Raw genomic sequence first — 27230 nt, 5'->3', positions numbered from 1 at the left:
GAGCAAGGAAATGGGAATAAGATAACACTAGAAACAACAACAAAGGATGGGGAATCCACGGGGAACATGACAGCTTTAAGCAGTTTCAAGATATTTGACATCCATCCATCCACTTATCCAATTAAGGGCTGCCGAGCCGTTGTCACAGTGCAAGAGGGTCATTGCTCGTTTTAGTTAGCTGTACCTAAACAAGTAGTAGGTTTTTTAGTTGTAGGAGAACATAGTGTAAAAGTCTGAAATGTCTTGTTATAATATAGATTTTTTTCCACCCAAAAGAAACACTGTGGGGTGTTTATTATTTGGGGAGAATTTACTGTGTTATGATGTCAAACAGAAATGTTATTGAGTACAGACGTACAAACACCTCCTCCATCACTATAATAACATCCTGGAAGCTGCTGGGAGTACAAGACAATGTCTTTCCTCCCGTATGCAAAGCCCTCCAGTTACCATAACTTAAACCGAGTGCAGCAGTAGGTGCATTTTGATGAACTCCATCCCCGTCTTCAGGGATGGTCACGCTTAGTGGTCTGCTTTATTACACCTGCTTTAGCACTGATAAAAAGCTCTGTGATGTAGCTGCAAGCTACTTGCAACAGCCCACACATCTTGCATGCACCTGAAATGGTCATCGTTTGTTTCACTTTGTTGGCTACTAAGGATGATGAAAAGGTCCTGTGAGGTTAACTTCAGTGGACCCAGCGTGGCTCAGAATGTCAAAGGGAATAAAAATAAGTCTGACTCGGGGTGGGGTGGTGGTACTGAAAATTGATGTATGGTGCTTTATACTATCTCCATGTGGGTTTACTGCCTTGTCCTCTTGGCATTTTTATCACCTCGCGGGAAAATTACCCCATCGGACAAGCACCAACAAAGCAACAGAAACAGCAGATCACTTGCACTATTTTGTTTAGGGATCAGGAGACTGGCAGCACTATTAGAAGTACAATGTGATGCATACTGCTACCAATAATATCATACGTCACAGTAGCTGTATTATTAGTTGAGCCGCAGAGAAAATCTAATCTCATAACAACAAAGGTCTCTGCATTAAATTAAGTATAAAGGCTAATGAGCCTCTCACACCTCTTAAGTGTAGTCAGTTAATCCAGTGCTTGTTAGCACAATAATATGCCAAGAAAATAAGCGCTTAGTGTTAATCACATATTTAAATGACGTCTGGTGTGTGGACAGTGTATTGCTTCTCCAAAGTATCCTAAACAAGGAAATATCAGGAGAAAGCCAGTTCAACCAATAACATTCATGCATGGAGAGCTGAAGGGGAAGTGGACATTCCAGGATCCGTTTGGCAAGTTGAAAGAATTTCATTTCAAACCTTTTATCATTTATAGCAGCAGCTTCAAGACCCCAGAATCAGTCTTTCTCTATTTGTCATTCACAAGCCCAGTATCAAAAAATCAACAAAACAAGGGGCCCTTATCAAACACAATTTCCAATACGTCCCAGCGGTGAGTTCAGCACACATAATTTAAACCATACCTGCAAGCTGCTGATCAGGAAGAACCTTCAAGTTGGAGGCATCGAGAATAATGTGAGGTGTTTGTAAGCAACAGTTTGTAGACTTTAATCTCCAGACATGCGAAACGGGTGTTAAAAGGTCTCAACCAAAGTGCAAGTAATAGAGTAAATACTTGGAAAGTGGTAACACTGAAAAGGTCAATACAAGTGATTCAAATTATTGGCCGTTCCTCCTCCGGGTTCTTGATAAGTTACCCCCAGGGTCCATATAAAGCTGTTGCACAACTATATTGATAGGACCTCTCGTCCTAACCAATCAATAATGAAAAAGCTGTTTGTGTACACTGATTTAGAAAGCTTATTACATTAGTTTCCTGTACACTGCAGTAGATTGTACAGTTGTATTGGTTTTACAGCCGTCCACTGCAGAATGAAACCACCACATATCAATATTTGGTTGTGAGTGCAGAGACACACACAGACTCCTTTACTGTGTGAGCGGCTGAAATGAAATCAATCAAATAGACATATCTATGAAGTAAGAATGCTCTTTGATTTAAGATTCAAATCCAATATCTGCTTGACACCAACACTGATACCCAGCAGACTTCTGCATCTGCTGGGATTTTTGAGTTCAAACACAGTCTGCAACAAAGGCCCTGTAGCAAAAATGTTTCATTTTGACATATATGAGTTAAAATGAAAAGAAGAACTCTGCTCTCAGATACTCTTAAACTGCTCTGTGTCATCAGCCTGTGATGTTCTTTTTTTAGGAACACTTATCATATTCACTTTTCAGCTGGAATGATTTCACCTCGGCGTGCTCCGTCTGCTTCTGCTAAGAAAATGCGACAATAGTGACATTAGGAGTTTAGATTTAAATTGAGGGGTTGAGAGAAAGGAAAATTAACATAATAGTGAGAACTTTAAGTCAAGAGTATATCTCTTAAGACCATTAAAGGCAACTTGTCTTGTGAAGCCATACTCTTAGAGGGATTAACAATGAAAGTTCAGACAAAAAGAACACGACAATGACAACAACAAACTTCACAGCTCTCAGTAAGGTGAGGAATAAACAGGCAGTTTGGTGAACTGCTAATCATATGATATAATACACAGCTCTACAAGTGCTACTATTGTTTATTCAGTTATGTTCTATTAAAATCCTCTGAACTTAAATAACTAAAGCCTTTATGTTGTCACTAAAAATATAAATCATGCAAATCTGATCTGCATTTAGATGATTGCATAATTCAGCAATGAAAAAGTTGCACTACTAAAAATTTGCTTTTTAAGTTGTTTACGGTATAAACAGATTGTTTTTTATAGACTTCATTAATATGAACTGCTTTCCTCATTCATAATTCTCCATTTAGTTGTTTTTCTGTTATCTGTGGAAAATAAATTGAATTCAAGCAAATTTCTTGTGTAATTATGCCCGATTACAAAACTGCAACACCAGTGGATTTGAGAAACGTATTTCTGCTGTCAGAATCACAAAGCTTTCATTCATTGTCATTTACTGTAATGTTTGGTGACTGCATGAAGCCTCTTCTTAGGAGTTTTGTTCAGCCTTCTCGTAAAATCAAAAAAGCCGATAAGCGGCATAAAAAGCAAGCGATTTGGGCTTTGTTCTGCTGTGGCTTCATCATAACATGAGCATCATTCTAGAGTGTAGCTCATCCTGTCAGGATCATTTGTGTCCTCAGCTCTACACGTTGGTACTCATGAGGTAAGAGCAAGATGAGATATTTCCTCAGTAGGTGTCTGTCATGGGTAGCAGTAATTACATATTCGCTTGTGCACTTTGGGACCCGTCAAGGTGAGCTAATGCAATCGTAAAAAGGAAGTCACAAAGAGCTATGGCCAGGCTTACCCACTACACCAAAAGGGTATTGGCCATTAAAATATAATAGTGTCCCTGTTTCTTGTTGTACTGTAACATCGAAAAGCTTAATATGAAATACTGGCCACATGTTTTTGCGACTGTTAATCTCAGACAAACAATTAGTTAATGGTTTGGAAACAAGCAGCTAAATCATGAGCCACTGATGTAGAAAAAAAGAAGTCTTGATGTACAAAACATGTAATATTAAATATCCTTTATAAATATTAATTCATGCCTTTTCCTTATGCAAATGAACAGATCCAATCAGACCTAATAAAAAAATGTGGTACTATGAGATATAACTAAAATCACTGGAATAGATTCAATCAGTGGATCTTGACTGACTGATTTCCAGTCAAACTTTGATGTCCGTTGTACATATTTACATTTATAAATGTACATAACCACTTAGCTTACATTTCATTTTATTTTGACAGTAAAATAAACTGGCATATAAAAACAGTAATGAGATGGATTCTCTTAAACATTTTCCATGGTTTGGTAATGATGGTAGAATTTTCCTATATTTACTGGATTACAATCAAATAGCTTAAAAACCAGTGTTATTCCCATTGATCCCAGGGCTAACTACCAAATGAAGTCATGCCAAACTTAAAACAGATGACAGAGGAAGTCAGATATTCTCAAAGCTTTCATGAACGAGTGTCAATTTAGGAAACCAGGCTGTAGTTGAGACCTGCAGAGGAATAGTGCACACATCAAAAAATAAAAAAAAAATACAAAATCTGGAAACCAATCATTTATTTATTAACCATTAAGCTGCCAGAAAGATTCCCTGACAGTGTGCGAATGGGGTGCAGTTTGTCACAGTAGCCAAGCAAAGTAGTAAACGTAGACATTGGCAACTGCCCTAATTTCAATCATGCCTGTGATGGACTAAATAGGCTGTTACTGTCAGTCTGCAATGTGTTAAGTTTTAAAATGTAAGTTGTACTTTTGGTTTATGTTTTTATGTTTCAGTTCATAGGATGGTTTAGTCTTTTGGCCTTTTTCAGTTGATTGAACTATTTTTGAGGAACAAGTCAGGCTCCACTTAAAAGTACAAAATGCTTTTTTCTTATCGCTGTACATGCCAGAGAGAGTTTGTCATGGAAACTCCTTTGTTTTTGGTTTTTGTTAAGAATGCAAAGCTGTGACACCATGAGTGTAGTGGGTTGCTGGGTTGAGCTTCATGTTAGCACAGATACAGGAGAGAATCATCAGTGTAATCAATTAGTAGCAATGCCATGTTATTCATACATATCCAAAGAAAAGGAATTATAGTGCTACCCAGTCCTACCTTTCTCTTATTAAAAAATAAAGAGGGGGTGTTTTTGTGCTTACTCAAGTTAATCGAATGTTATTGGAGAGGTTTATAGCAACTCAAAAAAAAATAAGCGACTTAAACTACTTCTTTTAATGAATGAATGCATAGGTGCAATCAGCATCACAATGTTTCATTAAGAGGGAGGCCTACGGTTAAGGGTTGTTTTACAAGCCTCTAAAGACTACAGAGAACAGATGGTCCATACAAATTTGCTGAACACATTTCCTATGTACCCATAGCTGCAATATATTGTGTTGTAAATCATTCATGTGCTAAATAGATGGGTTAAAGCAAAGCATTATTAAATAATCCTAAGTGAACTTTCATGCCTCTGTGAACAATGAAGTGAAACACCTTTCATCTTGTTGGTTGGGTTTGAAATTAATATCTAGTTTTTCCAGCGAGAGAATGGATCGTGGTAAATTTTGCTGACACGCATCATTTCTCATGAGATCCAGCACCTGTTTCTGCTGTCAGGCGCTCTCACATCAGTGTCTCGTCTTCTTGGCCATGTTCCAGTTTTGTTCGCCTTAACGTGAAAAATTGGGAAATAACTTGATACGGGGAGGGAGAGAGAAAATGTATCTGCTTGTAAACAATCTACCGTACTTCATATACAGCTAAAGAGCAACCGTTCATGCAGTAAAGGAATCTACGGTACATGAAACCCACTGAAACCCTGTTTAACGTGTGATAGCTCCACTTTTTCCACATCATTACTGTTCTGGCATCAGCCATCAAAACAATTTAGCTTGTCAAGATATCAAAATGCCACACCGCTGTCAGAATACATTTCAAGCGTGAGAAATTTTCATTTCATGCTGACTGCAGTAATGCAATTAAGTAAACACCCCTGGCTAATCAAGTTACTAAAATACACCCACGTCGGGGCGATGTTTATATGAGAGACAAATTGAGATGATCGGCAAACCGACAAGACATTTGTTTGTGGAGTGCGGAATAAGTGCAGCGGGGGAATATGCAGTTTGATTACTGCAGATGATGTTGAGGAATTCCAAACATGGTTATTATAGGTAATTTGAATTGCAATCAGGCAAAAGGCAAAAATATACTTAAATCTCGTCAACTTGTAATTGAAACCCGATATGATGAAGAATGTTGCATTTATATCACGGTGCTTTATAATTGAGGATTCTAATAAGGACAAAATTAACATAATGAGGAGTTTTATTCCTAAAAACAAGCAAAAAAGATGAAGTGTTTTTTGATTTGTAAATAGGGTCTCCATGTATTACATTCATAAACCACTACCAACATTATCAACATCCACAAGTAAAGTATGGCAGGATGGGGATTTTAACAAAAGGTCTAGGGTTAAGTCTAGGGGCTCTGCACTATAGCAATACCTCTTTAGGGTGCCTGTCTGTATTGGTGACCTTGAACCCTTTCTCTGGCACCTGCCTAGAGTGTGTTTACTTGTGTTTGCAGGCAGATGAAAGTCAGAAAGCTGAGCCATAGGAAAAAGTTTAGGAAGTATCCTATCTGAATGAGAGGATGAACAGAATATTTGTCTGAACTATGTTCAAATGGTCCCAGTGGAAGGATAGTCTCAGAATATGAGGTGGAAAACCGTGTGATTGCCCCAGTTCTGCTTAGTACCGAGTTAACACAGTAAATTATTCTACAACTTACATCTCAGTCTCCTCAAGAATTCTTTTTACACTGAAGAAACCTGGTTTCATCAGAGTTTACATAACAGGACAGCGTGTTTCTACTCTGAGGTAAAAGACGGGGCAAAAGAATCTGAAAGTCAACGTGACTGATTGCGTATGTGTTTTTACGTCTTTAAACCTAGTTTTTTTCCTGCTCTATCGGTGCATCATTTTTATGCTTCAAGTCATGCCTGCACGTCAGAGGGATTCTAATTTCAGTTTCACCTCTCAGTTGAACTACATTTTTCCTTCCTGTTAATTCAACAAGTTCAAGCCTACTTGAAGTTGGACTCCTAGGTATATTTTATTGCCTCAGATTATATATTTATTTTCTTAAGATGCAGCACAGTAAGAGCTAGCCTAATGTCTTAGGTACATGCAATGCCTACATCAGTGGTTCTGGTGTTATGGATTGAAAAATAGAAACTAAGTGTGGTTACTTATCTGTAGAGAGTATTTCACCTCGTGTCTGATAAAACAGTGTCAGTTGAGGGGTTTTATCATAAAATCCAAAAAGGCTTCTTGCAAAGGTTTACAATCCCTCTGAGCACTGTTAGCCTCAGGTGAACATCTGTGATATTACAAAGGCTTCACTGGCTCTTTAGGACAACATATAGAGCTGGGTGTGCGCTCTGATAGTGTGAGAGTTTATTTTGTTGGAAAAATCACAGTGGCACAAAGTGTGACATTACTAGGCTTGTTTAGAAAAACTCATTTGGGCTGTGCTGAAAAAACATGAAAATTGCCCAATCTGGCTGGTTGTCAGATTAAAAATATTTTTAAGATGCAAATTAGTTTGGGCAAATTTGTGCAGCTTACCTCCCCCAATCAATTCCAAAAGTCACACTAAACAACTCTTTTTCAAGACATGATTATAATGGAAATGGAAATCCAACAGTACGAATAAAAAGCACACAATGTAAAGGAGTTTTGTTCCAAAGACTCACAGTTTGAATGAAATTAAAAAATGTGTCATTTAAAATACCTTTCAACCCCAGGTAGGCCAAGTATGGAGAAAAGTAAGATAACATACATATATGTACAGTGTTGTCTTCATTTTACATGCAAAAAAGTATGTGTGGCTCCCAGTGTTTTCTTTTCCATGGAAACTGGGTCCAAATGGCTTTTTGGGTGTTAAAGGTTGCCAACCCTTGCCCTAGAGTATGGAGGAATCTGTCCCTAAAAGATGTCACCTTTTTTTAATGAATAAAGATTGTTACCGTCAATATCTATTCAGCCAATCACATGACAGCAGCAATGTTTATATGGGTAATCATGTCGACATGATGAAGACAGCCTGCTGGATTTCAACACGAGCATCAGAATGAGGTATAATGTGATTAAAGTGACTTTGGATGCGGCATGCTTGTTGGTGCTAGAAAGACTGGTGTGAGTATGTCACAAATTACTTGTTTACTGCTGATCCGCTGGGCCGCAGCACCCACCCGGTCACTCCTGTCAGATCAGAACAGGAAACTGAGGCCACAATTCACACAGGCTCAACAAACCTTGACAACAGAAGATTAGAAAAACATTCAGCAATTGGATGAGTCTCGATTTCTGCTGTAACTTTCGAATGGTAAGTTCAGAAATTGTTGTAAACAACATGAAATCATAAAATTCAACCTGCCTGTATTGACGGATTAGGTTTGTGATGGTGATATTTTCTTTAACACTTTAGTACCAACTGAGCATCGTTTAAATGCCACAGCCTACCTGAGTACCATGTCCTTACTGACCACAGGGTACCCATTTTCCGATGGCTGCTTCCAGCACAATAACACAGCGCGTCACAAAGCTCAAATCATTTTAAACTGGTTTCTTGAACATCACAATGAGTTCACTGTACTCAGATGGCCTCCACTGTCACCAGTTCTCAATGGGATGGATTCAAGTCGCATCAGGTTGGTATCATGGAGGTGAAGCCAGCAAATCTGCAGCAGCTCTGTGATTTGTTTCCAGCACCTTTTTAAATTAGTGTGATCACAGATATAAGGCAGTTTGAAGCAAAAAGTATTAGATAGATAGATGGATGGATGGTGTGTTCAGATTTTAAAATTCTCAGCACAATTTCTACCAGGGGTTTGTATCAATCATTGCCTCAGCATTTTTTTTTTAAATTTGAAATTCTTGCTGCAGTCTGTCACTGGCTGTTCCTGTCTGGAACACATAAAATGAGCTATCCTACGGCTGAATCTTAGAATAAACAATCCAACGTACCAGAGTAACTGGGATGCCAAACCTTAGTATTATACAGACATGGCTAAATTAGCTGTGTTCTTTGCAACTTTTGTCATTTAAATAATTAATGACTTTTTTTAAATAAACAAAAGAGTCAAAGCCTCAGCAAACAAGACCAACTTATAATAGCCGCAGCAGTCAGCCTGCACATGCACCTCTCACCGAAGCACATATAAAAGGCATTTGTGCTGCTCTCTTTTGCTGCCACAATGCTGACCTGAAAGCTTTTCTTTGTTGATGCTGCTGGTGCTGTGCATGCAGCATTTCAATAACCCAACCTCGACTACAGTATCCACCTGTGAGGCTCAGAGTCAGTGCTCCAGAGAAGTTATTATTTTTTCATCATTATCTGTTTGATTGTGATGAGTCACAATGGCAAAGGCGTGACGTCAGTGCGAACACTGTGTGCACTCTGTTTAGACACAGCAGGCTTTCTGAACTATAGTGAAGGAAATGCAGCAGCTAAAAGGTGATAAGACCTCAGGAAAAAGGATCAGAATAGTTCTGTGATGTAAAACTGTTAAGGACAGATTGAAGGCACTGGATGACAGCTTCAGAAAAATGCTTCTGTTTGCTGTCAATAGCTGCAGGCAAAAGGCTTTAAGAGATATTCAGCTGCACATCAGAATAGTTTCACATGGTTTTTTAGAACATCAACGCTGAAACCAGGCACCAGAGGAATGCCTATATATCAGTTGAATTTCATTGTGCAGCATCTTGTATTAACGCCTAATGCCATGATTGAAGCTGTTAAAGTATCATCCTTCAAAACCTTGATTCCACTGCTTCGCTGCTTTCTGAGAGTGGCATTGATTGTCTACTCGTTTGCCAAGTGTTAATCAGGAACTGATTAGAAGCAGTGGATGGAAAAGAGCTGGGGCTGTATTTGATTTGCCTCAGCTAAGGACAGAGATTAGTCACTTAAAGGGGCTTGCCACCCGCTTTAATAATTAACATATGTCATCACTGCTTCCCTGGACACAAGAAAAACTCCGTCAGCAGCTTTAAATGTGAGACCTGCGTGTCCTGGTTGCTGGCTTTCGCGCTTGAGAAGAAGGTTGCCTACAATATTGAGCAATCTGTCCCGAGGCACAGACAAAACGTAAACCGATTCTTCAGAAGGACAGCATCTCCCTATAAACCCTTTTCGAAATGCAGTGTAACGCTTTGATTTAAGCTCATATTCTAGGGGAAGCAAGTTCTTCTGGAGTCAAAAGAAATGCTCTGGAAAACCTGACTTTGGCGCATTTTTGATGGATGTCCTGGGCAGAGATGGGCAGTAACTGTAATCAGATTACTTTTTTCGAGTAACGAGTAAAGCAAGGGATTACTATTGCAAAAACGGTAATTAGATTACCGTTACTTTCCCGTAGGAACGCTGCGTTACTGCGTTACTAAAACCGTGATTTTTTTGCGAGAATGTCTCATGACAGTGACGTAAGCGAGTGCGACGTTTGTGACAACAGCTGTGTGCAGATCAACAGTGGATCATATATCGAGTACTGGAGAGAGTATGAGCGTGCAGCGTTTAAAGCGTGGAAGTACTGACCTTACTTTAAGTTTGATTCCATAAAAAGTGACAAAAACATTAGCGTCCATCGTGCGTGGGAAGAAAACTTCTTTTTACAGCGAAAACCCCCCCCTAAACTTCCAAGCAAGCTCCGAGTGCGCTACCACATAATGGGAAATTCACAGAGAAACTGCCGTATCCTTCCACTGACCGCTGCGGCACACCTGCACCAGGGTAAACCTCCGCCTACCCTACTCCTGCTTTACAGGTGAAAATAGAGCAAAAGGACTGCTAGTCTTTGACTTTATTTATTTTCTGCTGTGTTTTACTTGCATCTATTTGAAAGAGTGAGTGTAAACACAAAAAAAAAAAAAATTTATGTGCTGGAATGTGCAGAAAATAGGTTTAAATGTTAAACAAATTTCTTCCAGTCAGTGAATGTTGCATATAATTACATTTTTGCTTGATGCATAAAGTAAAACAAGTTTTAAAAAGGGACTTTTCCATTTGATTACATTTTGTATGATGGATTATGTAGAAAAAGTAGAATTGGGCTGAGAGATCTATCGCTTTATCACCTCTTCAGGTTGTAAATCGTGTTTTTAAAAAGTAATTAAGTAACTAATTAACTAATTACTTTTGAAAATAAGTAATCAGTAAAGTAACGGGATTACTTTTTTGGGGAAGTAATCAGTAATTAGTTACTGATTACTTTTTTCAAATAACTTGACCAACACTGGTCCTGGGAATGTAATTTGGACTCCCTTTTCAGAAGGATAAAATGGAAGTATTTGGAGTAAACAAGCCTTTGCCAGTGGGTTTAGGGGGAGTCGATAGGTGAGGAAGGAAGAAATACTGTGGAACATTTAGGCACATGCCAACAATGCAGAGACCAACAGGTTACTAAATCACACCGACATGAAACAATTGAAACATAACTAATAGAACCTGCATTTGGGATGGTCCTGAGGTATGAAGCTACTAGAGTCACTATGACTTCCAGATTTCAAGTCCACAGCTTATACTTTGATCAGTGAAGCTGAAATTCTTCTTTTTTAGAATAAGTAATGTCATTGTGGAAGATAAAGTAGGGCATTTTTATGCAGTTTGGCATCTTAGAGTGAAATAACGTGGCCATAGGAAATCCCTGGGGACTTTTATCATTGATCTTTCCTCCTTTTTTATTAGTGCCTTTATCATTTATTTTTTTTGCATTCTGACTCTGTCTTCCCCCTCATGGCACAGGTAATGGATATCCACTGTTTGGAGGGAGCAAGTGAATTGAGGCATTTCTCTTGTCATTATTTCCCCTCCTCTGAAATCCCTGTCTTGTATTTCTTTCTCCTGGGCTATCACTGATGGAAAGCTTCTTTTCTTTGCTTCCTGTATTGCCTGCCATCCAGAGTCCAACAGTCATATAACCACTTCATCTTCCCCACAGTGTATTTGCGTTGCACACATTCTAACCTGCGCTGTGCCCTTTTGGCTCATTCTCTCTCCCTCTTTTCCCATGTTTACTTTTTTCCTGCACCCAATATCTTGCCTGCCTTCATCTCGCTTCTCTTTTTCAAATCCACATCTTTCTGGCTCATCTTGTGTCTGCTCTCCTCCCAATATACATCTCTTATCTCTCCTTGTATTGCTGCCATATAAATTATTGATGGCCCATCCTTGACTCGACTGGTGTAGTCAAAGGGCGACCCAAGTACCGAGGACAACATCAATACCAAGCTAAAAGTGCAGCTGTGGCTTGTGCACTCTCTGCTTGACTAACTTTAACCAGAGTCCCTCTTTACTAATGACCTACTTAGAAAAAAAAATGCTAATTTGAATAAAAAGTTTTCTCTTTTTCTTTCCCCTCTCTTTTTATTTTAATTTGCAGCTCTTCAGATGACTCACAGCTCACTTCAGTCCACTCAAATGGGACATAAAGGCCCCGTGCGCTGGATTCTTACATCACTTTAGACATTGTTGTTGTGATGTCATGTTGTAGCTTGTGGCACCAGTTTATTTAGAAATCAGCGCTTCTTTATTGTTGCAAGAAATTACATCTGTTGTCATTTTTCTTTTCATTCAGAATTCTCTTTCATCTTCATATCTTTGAGGCATCCGAATTAAGATTTTTTTTTTTTACGTGTTTACGGATCCTAATGCAGCGTCTAATTGTGACTGAGCAATGTCATTTGCAGAGAAGGATGCCACCAATTATTAAGGAAACACCCAAATGAACAATATTAGGAAACTGCCTGTTCAAAAAAAATAAATCAGAAATAAGAGAATCAGTCATTTTAAGTGGCACATCTCACTGAACTCCTTTGTTCACATTCTTAATGTTTTCTTACTTCATCGCTTCTGGTTATCAGAGCATTTATTGTCAGCAACTTGGTACAGTTGGAGTTGCTGTTTTTGTCATTTTGATGATTTTTTATCGAAAAATGCAGTAACAATACTGTAAGGTGTGTATATACACACAGTATATATGGCAGGTATTCTCTTAGAGAGTACGCGAAATGAAAAACAGAATAGACAACAATATTGTAAGCTTGTCAGAGGTAGTGCTGTGCTTCTGGCGAATAGGCTTCTTATTTTTATTGCTGATCAAACAGAGCGGGTAAGACAGGCCTAGTTGCTGGCAGACCTTTCTCAGATTCAGACTGGGACTTTAAGCGAATCCTGATGTTTTTAGACACAAATTCTTTTGTTATCCTGATAAATAAACGCTGTCTGTTACAGATTAGCAGGACTGATAACGTTTGCTGCCTAGCTGCATCATACATACCCATAGATGGTATCAAAGGTCGATGTTGCTATCGTTATATCACCCAGTTTTGAAGACATGAGCCTACATCAATGGTTTCTACCATGCTTTTTTAAGATAAAATGCAGGTTTAAGATTTTTCTGCAATGGATCCATGTGTTTTTTACTGTCTGACATCTGCAGTGGTGCTGTGTAAAGTTGTGGGTCAACTGGAGGAGGTGAAGACAACACTGTTGGTACTTATATATTACAAATTTTGCTCGAATTCTTGTTTTTTGGTAGTATTTCTTAGTATGTGAATATTAGTATTTTAAAAAAAACTACTATGTACTTCCTGGGTGACGCGCTTAAAGGCTAGAGAAACGGACCATTGACCCTGGAAACTAAAGAAAATGATTGATGTAAATATTATTGCACACCTGTGGTGAGCGAAGCTATAATTGGTCTGTTGGTATATTTGTATCACTACACCTCGAAGAAGGCGCGACTGATGTCCATTGTGTATTTTTTATGTCTTTATCCCTGTGAAATATAAGCCGTTTATTCCTTTTTTTAAAAATATAATGTTATTTTGTGTCTTTTTCTTTTGCTTATAACTGTTCCCACTTTTCATTTTTGTTGCCGTGTGAATCATTCTGTTATTTTTTTATCATCAACTGAAAGCTGTGGTCTTCAAGAAATGCTGCAAAAATCCAAAAGAACAGTGTGGTATCTGCTACCAGGAAGTCAAACATCGTAGCCTCAAAATGCTCATGTTACATAGAGGTTTGGAGGAGACCAAAGCAGGGCAAAAAATAAAGGGAGAAATTTGATTCATTTGAACTACGTGAAACAGGCGTTTCTCTGTCCTCTCCAAATAAATGATAAAGTAGAATAAATCAGGAGGCCTAGAAACAGAATTATTTAGAGGCAACAATAATTCAGGCCTTTAGGTTTGTCAGATTGTTGCTAGATTTTCTCCTTCCTAGTGTCCCTGTTTCGCTTTTAATACTTTTGTACTTTCAGAGCAATTCTTAGCTTATTGAGTTAGAAGGAGCAGTTCCTTTCTGGTAGTGTCTTTTGAGGTCTTCTGTTACTACTTCTCAGAACTAGGGCATCCTGTGTGCTCTGCAGGGGTAAAATGTTAAATGTAAAGGTTTACTCTGTTTTTCTCTGTTGGTTTGCTGTTCTCTTTTTCTGAGATTTCCACTTGTATGAGAGGTCAGCAGTAAAGTTCACTTGTCTGATGAGGACACATCGAATGCTGGCTGAATGAGAGAGGCCAGATGGAAAACGCATGTTGTGAAACCAAACGTTTCCAGTTAAGTTCTGCCACACAACATAATGCAGATTCCAAAAAACAAAAAAAAAGATGCAGTTTACTGCATGACAGGAGCAGGAGGGGCTGCTTTCCCCATTTAATTTGTGAAGATGTCACAATTTTAAGTATTATAAAAATGCACTTCACTTCTGTGATTGTTGTCCCCATGGTAACAGATAATGGTTATGTGTTAAGGGGTCCAAAAGATCATACCAAGAAACAGCTGGGACTATTTGTGAGTGCAGCGCTCACTTGAAAATAATATTAAAAAATAAATTAATTTAAAAAAAAAAAAAGAAAGTAATTATTTTTGGTAAAGTATCTTGTTGGCACTCGGGGATTTGGTATATACTCACCACCCCCACACAAAGCTGTGTGTGACAGATTTACTGAGCAAAATTTCGCTGTGAATATATTAAGCTGTCACCATTAACCGTGTTTTACTGTTTATGCACATGTCCTTTCACTTTGAGCTGATTTATTTATTTTTTGGCCACAACATTAGCCTCTTTGTGTTTTACTACATTCTGAAAATAGCATCTGTGTCGATGTTAGGGGTGACTGTAAACGACAATGACGAGATTATAAGCAAAACACATGGTTCATTGCTCCGGAGGTAGTGGCACATTTCTCTCCCCCCCACAGCCACTAGACTGATAAAACAGCTTCACACAGTCATCAGCCAAGCAGGCATTAATGACCTTTAATGAATCCTCGAATATAGGATCTGCATTTGATTATGATGACATTCTGCTATTTTTAAACAAGTTTCAGACAGTATTTAAGGAGAAAATCAGCCACTAAATGCAGCTGGATGAAGGCACAGCGTTAAAAGACTGACGTATGGCCCTTATCTATTTTGCCATCAATTTAAAATAACTTTCTTCTCGTGGAAATGTCAAACTGGAGAGAGTGTCTGTGGAGAGAGCAAAATATTCTCATATTTGATATAATAACACACAGAAAGCCAGAAGAGCTATGGAGCAAAGCACATTGAGCGTTTAAATGTCGTTTGGTCAAATGAAGACCGTGTTCACTGAGTATCTGAGTGCTTTGAGTCAGGCTTGATGTAAGGGTTATGTGTCTGGAGCAAAGCAGATGCTAAAAGGCTACTGTGTAGGAAAGCACGAGGTCAGTGGAGATCAATGTGATTGATGTTTGATGGGGTCCACCATCTAAATGTGTAAATAAGGCTGAGCGGCTTTGGAGTTTTTGTTTGCCCGCAGTGTGTATAGCGCACATGCTCTCTTTTTTCTTCAGATTTTATGAACTTCAAAGGCTTGAGGGTATTTAATCATGTTTACCTCTGTGACTGTGTTCACGCCCCCAGTTTGTTTTCTCTTGATTCAAAGCTCACTGCAAAAGCTGATTTTGTTCAGGGTTTTTATCTTGTTTGTTTAGGTTCACTCTGCTAAGCCAGACCTTCTAAACTAAACCCGCATGGAGCCTGTTTACCGAACACCAGCTCAGTGGTCTGCCGTCCAAATCCAATCTAGTCCTCTCACTGCTGACCACAGTTTATCACTTTTAATATCATGTGAAAAGTGGTGTGGAATATAGCCTGAGAGTGAGGATCTGACTGCAGCAGCTCAGTGCTCAAAGTTCATGTATCCAAACGATGTTTAGTGGTGATATTCCTTCAAAGCATGCAACTACCAACACCGGTCTTCCATAAACTATAATTTCCTATCATGTTTTTCCTTTAACCATGCAGCAGTTTAACCACTTTAATCAGTCCAATCAATATAGTGAACAAACAAGACTAGAAAACAAGTGGGATCATTCCAGCGGTCTCAGAAACTACAGCCACTACAGCCACTGGTGTCTCAGAGATGTGCACCAGCTGTCCTCTCATATCAAAAATAATGAAGTTACAGCATTAGTTTGGTGGTTCTTACTTGCAGTAGCATGCCAATGTTTTTCTCTGCTGCAAAACAGTGGAGTTCTCCATTGGGTTGGGACAGAGAGACATGCAGACTAAAAATGGAGCTAAGCTAAGAGACAAAGTTCTTGATTTATCAGTCATCAACGGTCTGATGCTCACCAAAAAAAAAATCTTGAGCAAATTATTCTCTAGTGTGACTCGGCTTAGCCTTAGAGATAGGCTGATAAGCACATCTGGAGAGACCTCAGAGTCGAGGTGCTGCTCATCCATGTCGAAAGGAGCCAGTTCAGGTGAAGTGCTAGAGTCTCCCTTTGGATGTGCCTCCCTCCAGGCCAGATGATTATATGCCTCATCTGGGAATGCCTCAGAAAGTATTGCTGTTGTTACGTCTGGTTCAGTTTGGGTAAGAAGGAAAAACAGCCGAGTCCGTGTAGGTGACAAAAATAGTGATTTTATTACACACTTCTAAGACAGAAGCATGGGAAGACAAGCGTACAGCCACAGATCTCCAAAGAGTGGACCGTTCCCCATCCTTATATAACCCATGATGACATCACACAGTTAGACCTTACTGGAAATGATAACAGTCTCCCCATAGTCCAAAGTTCTCCTTATACAAACATCAGATGATACTTTAGAGAAAAAGAAGTGTGTGACATGTCATGTTGTGCAGTTCTGTGAGCCTGTGTGTCCAACTAGAGAATGTCCTGACATGACCTCCCTGTGTAAATAAGGGTGAACGTGCGTGTTTACATAACTCTCTATGTGCATGTTCTGATGTAGGCCTGCAAATGAATTAGAACAAGGTCCTGCTGGACCCTCCAGTTATGGACGGTGAATACAATGCTGTGGATACCATTTGAGACTTGGTTACAATGATGATAATATGCATACATTAATCTTTACTCAGATTACCATAGATATAAAACAAAGATTATACTGTCATCAGATTCCACAATGGTAAATGATTAATCAATGATAACTAATTATGAGAATACAAAATAAAATATCTCCTGATCACACTCCTCCTCTTTGGCCTTTAGAAAAAAGGCCAACATTTAGAGATATTGTGTCACTCCTCCGTCCAAGCAACGGCATCATATGTTCCGGACCAGCTGACCCAGCTGGACCAGAGTCTAGGGCCCTGCTTACCAATTTTACCAAGACACGCCTTAGCAGAGGAATGAAACAACACCCGATCATCAACATTCCTAGAAAAACCATAAAAGAAAGCATGGCAGACATAAACACTCCCTTTTCATTGCCCAAAAACAGACGTCATCCGATCCTCCAGCGCCGTGTTCACACTTGGATGTACATACATTGTTAAAGTGTTTTTCACCACGTCCGTCGCAAATTCAAGACATGTGTAAATATTTTCGTTTAGGCGTGGATCGACGTGTTTGCGTACGTTTGTCAATTCGCGGATATAAACCTGATAAGGTGGTGCAGTTACCTGTGTCCACAGCCTCTCTAGTTAATTTCAAAATACACTGATAACCCCAGTCATCCTCTGGATACAGAGGAGCGGGCTCAGTAAACTGTGTCAATCATCTACTTGCTGTTCTTTAGCAATTTGAGCCATCCCATCCGGCGACTCAATCAATTTGGACTCTCGAGCGGGTAGACCTCTGCGTCTGGGCAATTCACCCGTCTGTCAAAAACAACCAAACATGTAGCAACACTCATACATGTCAACTCCCCCTTTATTTTCCAATTTCCCCACAACCCAGCTGAGCTTTTAGCTTCAGACTCGAGTCTCAGCCTGTCACGCTTCAGGCCTCTTTGCCACCTCCTCTTGGAGCGAAGAAACGCCCTCGGATTCTTCTTTCTTCAACTCCCCAGGTAGACTACTGAGTGAGCCAGCCGCGTTGCAGAGGATTATTCTGCCTCTGTTTTACCACCCGTGTTGTGACTTGGAATGAGCTTTTCCCTGAGCTCCCCTCTGCTCATTCACCTTGAGACCACCGGAAACAGAACTATTACTTCCGGAGCTTGGCACGCTCCCTCCTTCTCCTGGAAGCTCAGTAGCACAGCTCTCTGTGCCATTTCCGCTGTTCTGCTCAAGATGATCCCTGACGCCTCTCCGCTCACGTCTCATCCAAGCATTCCCCGAGACCTCATTGTTCTGGTGTCTATTCCTTTCTCTGCAAGAGACAGAAAGCCAACACATCTCCCTCGCTGGCTCTCCTAACCTAATGTTGTTGACTTTGTTCATTCCAATCCTATGCTATGCCTATGTGACTGATTTATCTGATTCTGATTCTGATTCCGATTCTATGTGTGTAAGCGTGCATGCATTTAACCCTCTTCACTTGAAGTCAATACCTCCAATATATCAATCCGATCCTTCGTCAACTGGACCATCCCGTCTCCTTATAAGCACATTTGCAATGTGTGTATAAAAGTGAACAACAGACCTCAAACAAATTGGGCATTCTTAATTCCAACTTAAGTGTAGTACTCAGTTTCTGATCATCTAATTATGCTTCTCACTGGTCCCGTAAATTGTCTAAAAACCTTTAATTTTGCCATACCTAAATTATTAAAACACAAACCAAATCATAGACCCCCTATATAGCTTTTGCCTTTATGAACCTGAGCACAATTCTATAATGAGCAACAACCTGCAATACGTACCAAAAATCTTCATGGTCACACCTGCAATTAAAGATCAAATGCACTTTATACCTGTTTTAATTCTTCCTTATATAGAACCTCCTCAGTGTCAGGTTAGTTTTAATTAGTCTCAATTAATTGTTCTAGTTGTATTTTGCAATTCAGCTAAAAAGCAAACCTGTTAAAGCAAACAGCTTATTTACAACCACCTGCAAATCATAAGAGTAATAAAAGATTCAGCACAACAGACAAGTATCATGTTCAGGATTTCTCTGATCATTAAATCACTATTATTGCCACAATTTGTTTTATTCACCCTTTGGGCAATGTTACTCCACTTGTGTATCCCTACCAAGAGCTCCCTAATTGGCCAGTTAGTGAGCTCTGTCAAACTGTCCCCAAATTAGTTATTTGTTATTATTACTTGTTTTCATGTCACTTGTCTGTTTTCTACTGCACCCTCCTCACACATTCTTAACACAGCAAAGCAAACATTAGCAGCCCATCCACATTCCAGAGGTGCTATAAAAAGATTTCCTGTAAAAAGAATCACACATAAATTCATCCACCCTCTTGTTCTATCTCGGTGGAGGTTAACCTTAAGTCGTAGTCAAGTCTTGTCAGCTTTTACCAGTCAGTCCGTTTGTTTTATTTCCAGTTTTTCATCCATTCATTCATTCATCCATTTTTCTTTCTTTGCTGATAGCGGAAACCATCGCCGCATTTAGATTTCCGCCCTCAGCAAAATGAGCTCATTTCAAAAAGAAAAAGAAGAACTTGAGATCGGATTACCTCGCTGAATCCTTTTTTGGGCAGGGACTCTCATTTTCTAATTGTCCCCATAAGTGGTTTCCTCCAGAGCCAATTTCAATGCGGAGAAACTCACTTACAACAATTTTCTCGCCGACGTGTAACGCTTGTAATTTCCGATGTGCAGATCTGCTTAAAGAAAAGATTCACAAACAAAAATCAGTGCACTGTTCAAAATATAAAACAAAATAAAATGAAAGATAACAAAAACAAAAATGCAGACGCCCAGGTCTTAGGACTTGTCACTGAATATTCCTCCTATCAGTAAAAATGCCAAACCTAAACCTAAACAGAGTCAAATCAACACCACCTCAACCTTTTCATATTCATACACCTATATATTTTTGTGTTCGTGAAACAAAATTGAACCGTTTCCATATTAAGTAATTTGAGCTCTTGAAATGTTTTAGTTCTCTTAATTCTGCCAGTTTACCTCAACACTTATTCAATAACTTTTATTCACTCAAATCTTACCTGTTCAAATTGCCTAGGGTTCAACAAAGTCTAGATCCCCGTTATCATGAAACTTGAACGGGTGTACGATGATTTACTTACAGTAATTTAGAATCATCACTCAACCTAGCTCTACTACTGGCACTGCGTGACTTTTCTCACACTGGAAACCAGAATTTAGTACAGAACTTTAATACCTCAGGCAATCGTGCTCAAGGGCTGCCCCCCCTTTCTCTTCTTCTTTGTCCGTGTGTTCCTCCTTTTATTAAATCTCCATCACAATGATGTGGCGCTCTGAAATAAGACTCACACTGTTAATTCATCGTTTTCACTCTGCATCACTGCTCAGGCTGTTTTCTTTTCTTTTTGGTGTACAGTAAACAATTGAGTCGAGGCCTTAAGCCCCAGATATCTCGCACAGGCATCGTTTTCATAACCAAACCGCTCCGGACTCTGCTCCCCAGACCACACAAATGCCCTCTGGGCTTATTATTGTAACAAATTCTGTATTTGACTTTGTCGTGTGCAGCATTGAGCCTTTGTCAGTAAAGCATTCTTCATTGCAGCAGCTGGAGCATTGTGTGTCACTTCTTAGTGAATTAAATCAACATTTTGATTTTGGTGCATGGGTATGTATCAGTTTTCACTCCCTCAACGAGTGCATAAGTGTTCATGTGTGTGTTTCTCTTCATTCTAAGTCGGCGCCTGCAGAAGTGTGTGTTCGTGTGTTGGTGTATGTTTGTGTTCATCACCTTCCTGTTCTGTAGTTTAGGTAAACCAGCGGCCTGAAGCATGCCCTGGGGTCCTCCCCTCCTCTTTGGGTCTGTTTTCATCCGTTGTTGCAGCTGCCTGCATCTTCTCCTTGTAACTTGACCCTTTTGCTTCTGTAGCTCTTTCAGGGTTTACTCCTGCTGTTGGAACTTTGCGTCAAGTCTGACGACCTCCTGCTCCAGCAAGCTTCCGCCTGATTACAAGTCCTGTACGTGAAACTCCAAGTCTGACTGATGAGTTCAATTAGCAGCCAGCTCCTCCGGAGCCATGCTCAATTTCTGGCAAAGACCTCAGAGTCTTTTCCTTCCACGTCAGATCAGAGTCTATTTATGTTGTCCTTACTCTGCTCCACGGCCTTCTGCAGCTCTGCTGTTCGGCTCTTCTCAGAGGTCAGCATTCTTTTGCTCACCCTCCCTTTTCCTCCAGGCTTAATGCGCGTCTCGTCACAGCTCTGTCAGCTGACGCAGTCTGGGAATTTCCCCCGTGTAGTGAAACGGGCTTTAGGTTTAGTGCTCTCCGTCTCTGCTGCATGAGATCGCTTTTTTGCAGCACTGTTGACATCCTCAAGTTGTTGTTGTGAGTCCAGCTGCTGTGGCCTTCAGGGGTCAAAGGGTCAAAGATGGTCGCGGAGAGGGCAACGATGGTAGAGGGGAGGGTAGGAGTCCAGGTCAGCTTCGGCTTTCAGAAAAAACAAAAACAAAACAAAACAGGCGAACAGGAAAATGATGTTGTGTTGGCTGTGCTGTGTTGGCTGTGTTATCCCGAGAGGGGAGAAACAACGAGGTCTCCTTTCCCCCCTTTTTTTTTTGTTTTTTCTCACCACATAATCAACTCATAACCCCTCAAGTTGACAGGACAACACAGGTACGTGTTAAAATTCTTAAGATCCTGTTTAGAAACCTAAAAAGGAATTTTCTACCATTCAGTAGTCATTTGTCTTAAACAATCAACAAAAACATATCCCAATTTAACCACTAAATTTGTCGTATCCTCACTTAATCATCAGACCAGTGTCTTTGTCTTTTGACGTTAAGTTGTTGTCTTGCAACCCAGAGAGTTTATTTGTCAGTCATGTATAAACTATATCATTTAAAAACAGGTGTATGTTAAGTGTCGCTACTTTAATCTTGCATGTACGTGCACATGTATGTAAGCTGTTTCTTCATTGCATGTATGGGTGCGTCTGTATATAGAATAAAATAGAATAGAATTCAACTTTATTGTCATTGCACAGGTACAGGGCAACGAAATGCAGTGTATGGGTTAATTTAACTTCTTCTCAAATGAGGCATTTCTCTAACACGCACATGTGTCTGTTCCTCACACTTCTCATACCTTTCTCTGGTTGTGTGTGGTTTTATTTGTTTCAGTCATTTACCAGGAACATCTTTTCCTTTTCTCCATGTCTTCCGCCAGAGGTTAACACTGGTGAGATTCAGGGACACAGCACCCAGAGCAGTTCAGCGAGAAAAACCTGCCTAAAACTTCATTCTCTCTTTTTTTTTTCCGGGAGGGGTAGGGACAACTCTGGTGTCCAGCCGTGAATTTTTAGCCAAAGCTTGGCCTGTCTTCTGCTGCCGTACTCAGGTTTCCAGGTTAAGAAAAAACACCTGTATGAAGACACTAAACATACATTTAGTATTCGTATAAACATAACTGCCTAAATTATTGAACTCTTGAGGAGGGTTGATTTAACTCTTTACTAACTTTAAACCCCACCATAACAATTTCTCACTCACAAACTTCTATGCATCCATTTAAACATGTGAAGCCAGCACAAATTCACACTCATACCCCTACAGCAAAGCTTTAACATACCCACAATCCAACTCCTCCCTTAAACGGGAGAAATCACCCTGGATCAACCAACTCTTTATAAAACGTCAAACAAAGATAAACCACAAACATTTCTACACTTCTGTGTCTTCCACGCAGCACACTAGGCAGAAAAACACCGATTACTCACAGTCTATTGAATTTATACTTAACATCACAACAAAAGAAAAACCTGCTCTTTTCACAACTCTCACAGCTAAAGCCACCAACTCCAAACCCACAGAATTAAATCAATATAGTCAAAACTCTTACCCAGAGCCTCTGAAATAATAAAAAAATCACCAAACACTCGGTTACTCTTTTCACTCGCTCCTTCTCACTCCCTTCTTCCTCATTCTCCTCTATACAGCATACACGCTCGCTCCCGCGGACCCGCTCGGCCCCGCGGGCTCCCTCGGCCCCCACCTTTTTTCTCTCACAGAGACAGAGAGAGAGACCCTTTTCCTTTTTTTTTTTCTCCAGCACACATACACACACAGAATCCCAACTGAGAGAAAGAGGGAGAGAAAAGAAAAGAGTTTGTAGAGAGGAAGTTATAGTTATAGTTTATACCAAGAGGAGGAAGTTTTTAGCAGGAGTTTCAGATTTAACAGATTTATAGAACTTATTTACACACACAGGTAATTTATAATCTATATACACACGGGCCCGCATAGACGTCATATGCCAGAAGAGGTTACACCTAACTTTTTGACTAATTTAAAAGCACCTATAGCCCAGGCCTAGCCTTGCTGGTCAATTACACGTTTCAAGTACGCCGCCTTGAAAACGGTCAGATTACTAAATTCTAATTACTTTATAACCGTTTCCCGTAGCTGGAAAGGAGCTCCACCTCTGGCGCTAGTATCAAACCCACGCCTTCAGCTTTACTTAAAACTCTCAGGCCAACGACGTTGTGTGGTCCCGGCCGAGTCCAACTCTGTCGATCAATCAATGCAGTAGAAGGCAATCACTCGTAGATTACCTGGCCAATTAACCGGGAGTCCCAAGTCCCCAGCGGGAGGCCAAACCGGGCTAAAACCTAACCACGCGTCCGCGATTAGGGGTCAGTGCCACCTGCTGAACAACTGCATTCTTAGAGAGCCTAGCTCTCAGTCCTAAACGAATTTACTTGTTTTAAAAGCCTCACTGTTGGACCCCTGCCATCCAGTTTCATTTATCTGAAGCCCGAGACCCAGTCTCTGCTAATCGATTGGATCAAATCCCCTACACTACCCAGGTGACTGCTGGCATCCAGCCACCCACATCGGTTTCCACACACCTTAAACCGTATTATTTTAACCTCATATAACCTCTTAAACCTCTTAAAATTCGCTCCCACAATGAACAGCAATAAATGTTATCAGTCAAATGTTCCCCAAACTTTAAACACAAATTACCCAAAAAAAAATCACTATGGACAAACACCAGAAACCCAGACTGAGTGAATATTATTTAATTAAATTTAGTTTTAACTTCCAATATAGCGCCTTTGGATAAAAATCAACAGGTGGCACTCACCTTTCTTATGTCGCCTGGCGTCACTCAGATAGGCTGCTGGCCTTCGCCCCTGTTTGTCACCCACACGATAGCTGCAAGCTCCCTTCCTCCCCAACCGGAGTTTCGGCACCAAGTTGTTACGTCTGGTTCAGTTTGGGTAAGAAGGAAAAACAGCCGAGTCCGTGTAGGTGACAAAAATAGTGATTTTATTACACACTTCTAAGACAGAAGCATGGGAAGACAAGCGTACAGCCACAGATCTCCAAAGAGTGGACCGTTCCCCATCCTTATATAACCCATGATGACATCACACAGTTAGACCTTACTGGAAATGATAACAGTCTCCCCATAGTCCAAAGTTCTCCTTATACAAACATCAGATGATACTTTAGAGAAAAACAAGTGTGTGACATGTCATGTTGTGCAGTTCTGTGAGCCTGTGTGTCCAACTAGAGAATGTCCTGACATGACCTCCCTGTGTAAATAAGGGTGAACGTGCGTGTTTACATAACTCTCTATGTGCATGTTCTGATGTAGGCCTGCAAATGAATTAGAACAAGGTCCTGCTGGACCCTCCAGTTATGGACGGTGAATACAATGCTGTGGATACCATTTGAGACTTGGTTACAATGATGATAATATGCATACATTAATCTTTACTCAGATTACCATAGATATAAAACAAAGATTATACTGTCATCAGATTCCACAATGGTAAATGATTAATCAATGATAACTAATTATGAGAATACAAAATAAAATATCTCCTGATCACACTGTGGAGAACGACTTCTGGAATACCCTGCTTAGCCTGCTGGCACCATCGTTTAAGATGACTGATGGATGGTTGTCGTGACAATTTTTTTCACAAATAGTTAATGTTGTGACAAATTTGAAGCTAAATCACAATGATTTCTTAAAATTAAACAAGTACTTTTTAGTGCCTAAATCTAACTTTTTTTGACAGTCTAGGGGCTCATGAAAAAACAAAGAAACAAAGCAAGCATACCAAAATACAACAGGGGTGATCCATGTAGAAAATTAACCAAATTAACCTCCTACTTTCTACTTCAAACTGTCATACAGAAAGCAAAAGGCACGAGTTACGCAGGTGTGGCAGGTTGGGACGAGGAAAATATGACTGAATCCTTCGCAGATGGTAGCCATCTTGGCTCATAACGTAACCTGTGGTCATCAGTGAAGAGTCAGTCATTCATAAGCTGTGGCGTACTGTTGACCACTTTTGTAGGCTACGTCGTAGGCAGATGTTTAACTTGTGAGCACAGCACTCTTTTTGCCTTCAAATGAAACTCTTTAAAACAGTACAGCTTTTTCTTGACATTCAATAACCCCCCAGTCAGTACCAGTCAGTAGTTTTAGACAATGTGTTTTCATCCTATTAAATATTACCTTTTTTTCTCACTCCAAGGTGTTTGTTGGCACTGATGCCAGAAGGTACAACCATGGAAATATTGGTTGATAAGATAATACCCCCCTTTTGTAGACCTTTTTAAGTCCACATTAGTTTGGAGGAGTGATAGGCGTTGCAGGTTTATCACCTAGAAAACAATGATTCTTATCTTGTTTGAGAATCTAAACCTAAATCTAAGTAGCTTTAATCAGCTGATTACGTTTAGGTCTGGTGTTTGGTTTGGAAAAACATTGCGGTTTAGGTTAAAATGCATCACTTCACACCAGTAATCCTTCCCATTTATTAAGGGTTTTACTTTACAATACCAAAGGACGCCTTATGTGTAATTTTACCACACCACTCACATACGCAGTAGCTGAGGATGAACTGAGTATTTCCGTGCTGTAAGCTTTCAGTATGTATGTATGTAGGTGGATTGCTAATTATAGCTGTGTTATTTTACTATACTTGCTGCCTTTATAAGTGGGACAAAGACACATTCATGCATTGATGAAAGAACGGAGCAATTTCTTCTCTTCTCTATTTTAAGTATGTTTAATTATAGAAAACCTGCGATAAACAATAGAACAATATATATTCATAAAAAACATTTTAGTACTGTCTTTCGTCAAGTCAAAATCAAAATATATGGTATCAAAAACACTCTGTTCTGGTTCACTCCTGACAGATTGTGCTTTTCCCAAATGAGAACTGATTCTGTGGTTATTTGTTGCCACTTGAGTTTAAATCACATTTGTCCTCCGCTGATGAAAATGGAAACCAGCTGCTCTGAAATGTATAGAGAAGATGTCCTTTATAACATCTCACCCACACAGTAGCAAAAAGTAGTTTTGTTAAAGTAAATTGTCCTGTTGTCCTGCCTTAAATAACCGCGTTTCCTGTCCTGTGTTCTCAGATTGACCACTACGCCCAAAGAGATCTGAAGAAGGGTCTGCAGCTCTTTGGCACAGAGGGCAACGTGGGTTTGACCAACGCCTGGATGATAGTACAAACTGATGTAAGTTGTGAGATCACCGGAGGGAGTAGGCGATGCTTTGGGATGCATCTATTTTAGATTTAACTGCTTTAAAAGAAATAATATAACTGTGCCGATAATAGTAAATACAACAACACAAGCTTGAATCTGTGACATTTTGACTGCATTATTGTTAAGGGTAGACATTTGTTCAAACACAAGTAAGAGAAATGAGACAACTGCAGACCGACTCAGAGTGTAATTAGAAAACGTGCGCACGGGTGAATGTCTCTGAGAAGACAAAACACACCGAGCACAGGCTCGCTTGCTTTATTCATAAGGCAAAAATGGGTTACATAGTACTTCCTCTTTTAACTGTCAGGGAAGAGGTTAAACATTAAATCAACTTATCTGATCTTTCACACACTGGGATAAGAATACAGAAGTATATCATGCTTTATCTGACATCACAGACACTGAAGGAAAAGAATGCATCATTATATCATGCTGTCAAACATCTCAGACACTGAGGTAAGGAATGCATCAGTTTTCCTTTAACAATAGACTTGGTTAGGTGATTCTTCAACAATAGGCTTGTTTATGTGAAAATATATGAACACACAAAATATAAGGCATACTTGGTTAGAATATAAGGCACACTTGATTATATTGTATTATAGAGATTTGGTTATAATGTATAATGTAGAAAATCTCTAACATTTGGGTCATAAATGCACTGATTTTTGCAGCCACAGCCACTATCTCTATGTGACATAAAAGGGGATCGGTTAGATGCTGTTTTGTCACATGTCCT

At 39.8% G+C, this 27230-nt stretch overlaps 1 protein-coding gene across 2 annotated transcripts in view; it reads left to right on the top strand.

Moving 5' to 3' along the window:
• The window catches only part of tspan4a (tetraspanin 4a), a 183897-nt gene that overhangs the window by 131142 nt on the left and 25525 nt on the right, over nucleotides 1-27230 (top strand). For both annotated transcript variants that reach the window (XM_080884908.1, XM_080884907.1), the window contains one exon: nucleotides 26357-26458. In XM_080884908.1, coding sequence (XP_080741034.1) covers nucleotides 26357-26458 — 102 coding nt within the window. The remainder of the gene's footprint in view (nucleotides 1-26356; nucleotides 26459-27230) is intronic.

Source organism: Rhamphochromis sp. 'chilingali', assembly GCF_963969265.1.
Source record: "Rhamphochromis sp. 'chilingali' genome assembly, chromosome: 6".
Classification (NCBI taxonomy): domain Eukaryota; kingdom Metazoa; phylum Chordata; class Actinopteri; order Cichliformes; family Cichlidae; genus Rhamphochromis; species Rhamphochromis sp. 'chilingali'.
Note: the sequence above shows the minus strand (reverse complement) of the source record. Positions and strands in the feature narration are given on the sequence as shown.